General features: G+C 31.5%; 1 protein-coding gene across 4 annotated transcripts in view; it reads right to left on the bottom strand.

The window, feature by feature from the left end:
• Nucleotides 1–6,864, bottom strand: part of LOC132704099 (sodium- and chloride-dependent GABA transporter 1-like) — a 28,369-nt gene extending 21,505 nt beyond the window's left edge. Inside the window, exons 1-2 of one of the 4 annotated variants that reach the window (XM_060673865.1) lie at nt 6,749–6,864; nt 477–737 (exon numbers count right to left, since the gene is read on the bottom strand). In XM_060673865.1, coding sequence (XP_060529848.1) covers nt 477–732 — 256 coding nt within the window. In that variant the 5' untranslated portion in view covers nt 733–737; nt 6,749–6,864. Of the gene's footprint in view, nt 1–9; nt 148–476; nt 738–4,212; nt 4,270–6,748 lie in introns of those variants that run through there. The other 3 variants (XM_060673864.1, XM_060673869.1, XM_060673867.1) reach the window with 3 other exon arrangements.
• Nucleotides 6,865–8,071: the final 1,207 nt, after the last annotated feature.

Below are 8,071 nucleotides of genomic sequence, written 5' to 3' on the forward strand. Positions count from 1 at the left end.
AAAGGGTGCCTTTTTTTATTTCTCTCTTATACACATTGTGGAGAACTTCTTAGACTACTGCAGTGCAACAAAAACGGCTAAAAATATCAGAAATCGTCCGATCGCTCCCAAATACGCAACTGACGTTTCGGAAATACCCGAAGTTGCTATAGATGGTGGATAACAAAGCTGATACATTCCGGACGCTTGATTTGCGCATAATTGAAATTATAGAACGTTTTCGTGAAATCAATACTTAAAAGCTGTAAAATTTTGGGGTCAAAGCTTATTCATACACCGAAATTCCTATTCATAATATTTTATTTATATCTTTTTTAGTTTTGCTACTATGGACCTTCGAAATAAGCCCACAATTTTTGTTTATCCACAAAAGTTGTTAGTCAAATATTTGCAATTTGCGAAACATTTGAAATAACCGGGAAATCCCGCGATTCCGTTCGATATTACTGCGTTTGCTTAACGGACAATTTCCCTACCTCCGCCATTTTTATAGCATAAATAAGGAAACCGCCAAACGTTTCCGAGACCCACCGACAGGCTAATACAAGACATTAAGAAGTCAAGCTTATTTCCCCATCCTCCTCTATCGTCTTCCTCCGCCACAGGTGGTCGATAACTAACCCTTTTGCTATCGTCGTTTCCTGCATTCTGTTGGATCAATTTAGGGCCCTCGGCTTTATTTCTTTCAATATCGTCCTTGCCGTCGTCCCAAAAGTACAATTTGTTCGACATTTTATCTGAAAAATGAAGTTTTATTTGATTAAACCGCCTACGCCTTCATTTTCGCCGGTAATCGTATCAATATAATCTGATTACTTGCACATTCAACTAAGTTCCGTGCAAGAATATCTTTTTCCCTTTAATTTCTGTATAAATTAAAGGGTTTTTTTATTTGGCTATATCGCCGATATAATGTTCCACCATATTGGAAAAAAGTTTGAAATTCTGAAATTAGGGTTAATTTGTCTAGACGGAATCCACTGTAATTCGATAAAAACGGAAAGCATGGGCGTACGGAAAAAGATAATTTTCCATATTTTCTGTCCCATAGCGTATCCGAGTGACAATGACAGGGACACCGTGTATCGTAAGTAAAATTAAACTTTCAAAAATGATTACTGTTTGTTCCTTAAGTCTAGTTTCTTGACTTGAAGTCTGAGTTTCTTTTTAATGACAATAACTTTACAACATAACAAATAAAGATAGATGTTCTTTCTCTTTCTATTGTAGAAAAAATATAAGTGAATACAGACAAATGTTATGTATACCGCTTGAAAACTTCACATCACTTGTGTTGGCCTTTTGTATAAAAAATCTATTTTTCTATATTTTTGGTGCAATTTGTAAAAGGTTCAAAAATACGAATATAACATAAGTAGCAAAAGCTGACGAAAATGTTTAACTTGTCTCAAACTCGGTTGCACTCTTATTTGATTTGTAAGTAAAGCGATTCGAGGCTAATTATATTATAATGAGCACGCTATCAAATACTTTCCACCAGAAACGCTAAAATATATTCTGAAATATTTATCGATTGATTATATACAAATTTTTCAAAATCAAAGAAATTTATTTAAAAATTCACCTAAATATTTGGTTACAGCTGATATTAACTGAACCGTATCGGTCAAAATCTTTTTCATTTTCGAAGCGAAATCTTAGCGTTAAAAACAAACAAATATTAGCAAATTATGCAATTATAACCAAGCACAGATATTAATTGTTTAAACATTTTTAAATATTTTTCTTATTGTATTCAATTATATATTTCGTCTGTTTATCACTTATATATTCCTAATACGGTGCTCAGGCACCTCTATATTTTGATTGCCTAAATAAATGCAGATTTGAAGTTTTGCGTAGTCATACAGGTTGAGGGTTCCCATTTTCTGACATATTGAATTAAAACTTAAATGCAAATATACCAGGGAATACGAGAAAAAGTTATTTGAGAAAATTGTTCCGAATGTTAGTGTAATCTCACATACCAAATTTTATGAGAAAATTCGAATTTTTAGTTTATTCGTTACTTTGGTACTACTCAAAATTGTATATTTTATTTTTTTATTTATTTATTTAAATAGTTAGAGAGACATAACATAAACATTTACTCTAATGTAAAAACGTGAGAATGGGAAAATCCTGAAATTAATAATTATAGTTAATGGGGCATTATACTTTTTTACCTTAGTAATAAATTGCAAGTCCAAATCGTGTCGACCATTGTACTTGGAGCGCATGGAGAAAGTAGTGAGTAGTAGTGAAAATTTTAAAATATTAGTTCTAGTCTAGAGTGAATACGGGGAACCAGAAAATTTAATCTATGTAATAGGTCAGTACAATTAAACAAGTTATTTGAAATTTTAAATAAAGTCAGATCACTAAGAGACGCAAAACCAAATAATAATGTATGTGGGGATATACTTAGTCCAACTTATACCATACATACTTCAAAAACTTACGCTGAATTTTTTCCACGCTGTTAATGTGACAATTGACCCATGAGACCAAACTACTGATACATACTTCAACTTTGACCTAACGTATGAGTTATATAATATTTTTATCATTTCTGTATTTTGAAAGTCTCTGGTGCAACGTACGAAAAATACGCAGCTTTTTGAGGCTTCTGCCAGTACATTATTAACATGAGGAACAAAGGGTAATTTCGAGTTGAATATTACTCCCAAGTCACAAAAAGTGTTAGAAGGGGAAAGAGTTGTATGAAAAAGATGATAGTCATATTTCAGAGTTTCACTATTGGTGGCAAAATTACACTTGACTGTATTAAGTTGCAAATTTAGGGACCAATTGTGTGGGATGGAAAGTAACAATTTCACACTTGTAAAATCATTAATGTCAAAAAGATTAAAATTTCATTTTATTACATTGATTTAGTAATAAATTGAGATAATCCGATTGTTTGGTGATTTTGATCATAGTAGCAAAGAAGCTGCTGCGGAGCTTAATAGGAAACATCCGCAACGTGTTCCCATCAAACACGCTTTTAATCATTTTGTGAATTGACCGACAAAAATGTAATGGAAAAAAATTGGTATGTTGGTGTATATTTTCCGATACTTCTAAAGCGAAGCACAATATCAAAATTTGACCCTATTTGTTTAGTAGGCGGCGTTCAAAACTTAAACTGCAGTTGATTGAGTTAAAAAATGTGAACTATTTAAACTTCAAATCAGTAATGATTCAAATATGCTGCCTGCATCTTAAATGCGATACACTGTATAATCTAGGGTTCATAGTGTGTTACTAGAGCGTGTTAATGTGTGTGATTGTGGAGAAAAAAAATAATACAGAGAGTTGAAGTAATGGATATGCACTTTTTTAATTCACTGCTCGGAAAATATTACGCGAGACATACCGAACCCTTCTAATCCAGAAAACACTGTTTACCTTTCGAAGTAAATATTTTTAAACTTACCGGCACGTCAACAATTCGTGTTAAAGTTGCCTGTGTGGACCTTAAACTAAAGCTAAAGCTTACATCGCCAAGAGCTTGGATCGATGCACAAAACAAAGACAATTAACTACTCATTTACACCATTATGTCACGAACTTGAGGCAGATCAAGTTCCATGCGACCAGGTGGAGGTCGTGTTTCTTTTAATTGGATTGGCTTAAGCAAATTAGCTTTCCGGATATAGTGTTTTACATAAAACCACAATTACAGCTCGATCTCCATATATTTCTGAATTTTCAATAATAAGTTTATTTGTTATACAAATGGCGTCAATGAATTGACAGATACGATCATAGAACAACAAAAAAGAAATTTAAGTAGACTCAAAAAGGTAAAAAAAAACAAAAATGACATGAAGCAGATATGATTGGAGAACGGTGAAGTTGTTATTGATAGTAGTAACATTTTCCGGCCTCCGGTTCAATTGTCCTTGGTATCTGACTTTTATTTAGCCTTGTTATACTAGTGGAAAATCAATGATGAAAATTTGCAATAGTAAATGGATTTTTACACTCTATCTATGTTAAATAATCAAGTGCTAAATGGAAAGCTGTTGTTGTCTATTCGAATCTCACAATATGGTCATGGTAGCACCAATTAACGAGTATTAGATTAGGGTACAAACCTTTGAAACCAAATTCATTTTGGCTAAATTAAAATGTTTATCAACTTGCTGATCTATATTCAAAGGCTTTCGACGGTCATGTAACTAAGCGCAGTTAAAGCATATTTACCATATCTTGCCAAGACGTTGAGTTCACCCATCGCATCACAACCGTTACACCATATTCTGAAAGTTTACTTCCTACTAAACGGTCAGGATTACAGTTTCATTTTTGGCATTCAAATTTGAGATGATATAAAAAACGAAAAAAGCTATTTTAGGATATCCATTACGAGACTGGGTATATAAATAAAAAATGACGTTGTCGGATGGCGTACTTGGCTTTTTTTATCAGAGCAAATTTCGAATTTGGTTAATGGAGTTTCGGTATAAAATAATCAAACACTTCGGTGCCGACGATGGGGATTTTCGACGCAATGGAATGAGAGCCGCTTTTGCTTTGATAAACAAAACAGCAGAAAGTTGTCAAGTGAAAGGTATATACGGTGTACCAAATTAAGTGAGAGCTATTGCTAATTTTTTTATTATTAAAGATACCAAGTGGCTTAAAATATTAGCTGATAAGACATGCTTATTAAGATTTACAAAAAAATGAATGTGTCATTTCCAAACATCGGTAAAACTCGATGCGATGCTGCAGAAGTTTGTTCTTAGGTCAATAAGCAAGAATGTTATGTAAATATATTAAACGTGGTTAATATGAAATTTTTAACGATTATAAAATGACGCATTTAGTGAAATGAGATATTTATAGGTTACAAAATGTGTATTAAAAAAGCTCCGAAAATGTCTTGAACATTATTTAATCTAGAGTTTAGATTTAGTTTGTTAAAAAGCCGAATATGAGAATATTTCGGTTGTTTTTTTTAATTTTTGCTTCATCTTGTACAGGAACTAAAAAAGATTTGCAAAAATTTGGTTTGAAAAGTTTATTTTTCTATTTTAATCGCTAGTTTGCTAATTGAACCTACTTCGTGTCTCTCAAAAAGTTCAAGAATATCATGATTAATATTCATATAAAAATTTAACACATTTTTCTGTCATTTATTACGACCTCGTAAAAAATTATTTATTTTTATTGTCTTAGTGTTTAATTTGAAGTTTATCTTATGAGTAACGCAACAAGTGATACAGCCAGAGAATTTATTACAACTTTTCAATTGAAGAGAGTCCGATAATTCAACTTTGCCTGTCGAATAAACGAGTTTGTTTGTAATAATTGGCTTATTCTACTCCGCTTTTCGCACAGTAAGTGTACTGGACGCGCAGGAAAATGAAATCAATTTTCCGACGATAATTTCATAAACGATTTGTTTAGTAATGCTAAATGGGTTTAACGAAGTTACAATTCCAACAATTGCCTGCCAAGAGGCCTTTTCCATATCGGTTAATTAAAATGAGTTTGACATTAGGATAAAAATAGCTGCGTTTCGTCACGTGGTAGAAAATATCGTTTCCTGAGAGTACGCGCAGATTTTAATTCTATTTTCCTTAAGACCGAAACGTATTGTTCGAAAATGCAAACCTTGCATAGTGCGTTAAGGGAAATTGAAACATTTGCTCGTAAAAGGTCGTAAACGTGTCTTTGTGTTTGCCTAAGATGAGCGCTTTTACAATTAGAAATCTCAAAAGATTTCCTGGTAAGGAAATGTCAATTTACGGCGAAGCATGTGGTGCTTGTTTCTAAGACACCCTTTATAAAATGTAGACGTCTGGAAAGGATTATTTTGATCAGGTTACTTGTGATAGTACTAATAATAAATAATAACAATAACGAAACTGTTCTTTATTCAGATGGACGTCTTGGTATAGTCATCTTTGTCTTCCTGTTAGAAATACTCCTGGGATCGATATATAATATTAAGAAAAAGTAATTAACAACAAGAAAAATGTACAAAAAAAATGTTTTTCCAAGATGTGACACGAATGTAAATTAACTTGCAATTTTACGATAAGTTTGAACTATACTGATAGAGATTACAGGTTAGAACCATTTTTGTTAACATAAAAATTTGTTCAAAATTTCGAATTCTTCGGAATATAAATGCTTAAACCTTTGTATATAACCTCGTAGGAGCCTTTGAATATACCAATTATGTTATTGGTTCAATATTTTGCTAATGAAGCAAATAGCTGAGGAGCATTGATTCCATTAAATGCTTCTAAAAATGTGAATTTTCGCAACCTCTTAGCGCAATTGCTGCAAAGATAAAGCTGTGAAGGGTCCAAAGAGAAAACGTAAATTTATTCGAAATTATGTATATTGACTTTGCACTTTTGGAGACGTCGCAAGTGTTGTCCCTATGACGTCACATTAAACTTATTACATATTAATATTACATGTTTACTTATCAAGCAATAATATCAAAGAAATGTTTCAATTCATTATGTCGACTTTTTTACTAAAATGCCGCCTTAACGATTTAATTATGTTATAAATTTTTCCAATGAATAAAATATCTGCGGCAATAAATTTCTAGACAAACCTATGGTTAAATTATTATTTTTTAAGTAAATGGTGGAATAAGTTTTGTCCTTTTTAAAACTAATTTCATTATATTTTCTATTCAATATTTTATTAGAAAAAAAGACGATAATTAAATATTATTCGGCCATTGGTTACGTATTTAGAATAACCTACTAACCTGTTAAATATCTTCCAAACTATTTCCATGAAAATGCGTTTATTAATAAACACTGCGGACGTACGTGGTGATGCAGACTCGCACTTAGTTAACTAGTGGACTGCAACACATTCTTCGTTTTGCTTTAAATTGCCACATCTGTATCAGCGATATTCAGTTTTTGTCGGATCCAATCAAGTCAATAATAACGATCCACGGTCGGTGATTGTTTGGCGTTTCTCCATCAATAATAATCAGTACGCATTGTTAATATGTCTTTCACAGACGATTTCTAATTTGAACGGTCGAAATTCGAGACTTTTTCCCAAGTTATTCGAATTTTTAGGTAACAATTCAATATCTCAGAGCTTAACGCTGTATGGATATCGAACGAGACCGCAGACATTCTTTCTGCATAGTTTTTATGAATGAAAATTAAAAATTTAATAAAATACCAAACGATAAAAAAATGAATATGTCTACACAGGGAATTTTGACGATAAAATGTCAATAAAATTTTTATATTTTCATAGATTAGGAACAAATTCAAATTTCTCATCCCAAAAACCCTTCAGACACCAATTTTCCTTCAGAAATGGGCATTATTTAGAAAATTGTTTAGAAAAAAACATAAATTAAAATTAAACTTTTTCATTCTTTGTCTCAAAAAGTAGCAATTCAGATCACACGTTTATAGTAACATTGTAACTTAAAAAAAATTAGTAAATCACACTTTGCAATATTGGATACTTATTAAGTAACACTCTATATTAACAAGTCGTCACTCTTTAACAAATGGGCATCCTCAAAATCCTGCGCGTTTTTTGAGATAGTAACATTCGCCGTGCAATTTTCTTTGCAATATATGGAAACTTTTCCCTTAAATTTGATTTGATTTTTTCAAAAATTAAGTTAACTATTTTTTCTTGAACATAGCACTTATCATTTTTTGCAAAAGCTTTATTCATTAATTTTTTTTATTTCACAGAAAACAAATATTCGTGTTTGTGATTTTCTAGGGTTAATACGGCGATTCAAATAAAAAGTTAAATAAGTTTGAAATTTAATTTCATAAATTCTTTTCTTATTATATCTGAAGATATTTCTCAATACGTGCTTATACACTGTCAATATTTGGAATACAGTCTGTTACCAACAGAATAAAGGAAGTCAAATTCACATTTTTTTTCCAGAAATGTTGTCCAGAAGAGACAGAAATACGATATTTAAATTTAGACCTTTTTAGAAAGGGAAACAAAAACCCATGTCAAATTAAAAAAAAAAGTTTAATTAATTAATTAATGCAACTTTGTCACAAAAATGTAGTCAATATTTTTACTGCTT

The sequence above is a fragment of the Cylas formicarius genome, unplaced genomic scaffold (assembly GCF_029955315.1).
Source record: "Cylas formicarius isolate icCylForm1 unplaced genomic scaffold, icCylForm1.1 PGA_scaffold_6__28_contigs__length_40554024, whole genome shotgun sequence".
Classification (NCBI taxonomy): domain Eukaryota; kingdom Metazoa; phylum Arthropoda; class Insecta; order Coleoptera; family Brentidae; genus Cylas; species Cylas formicarius.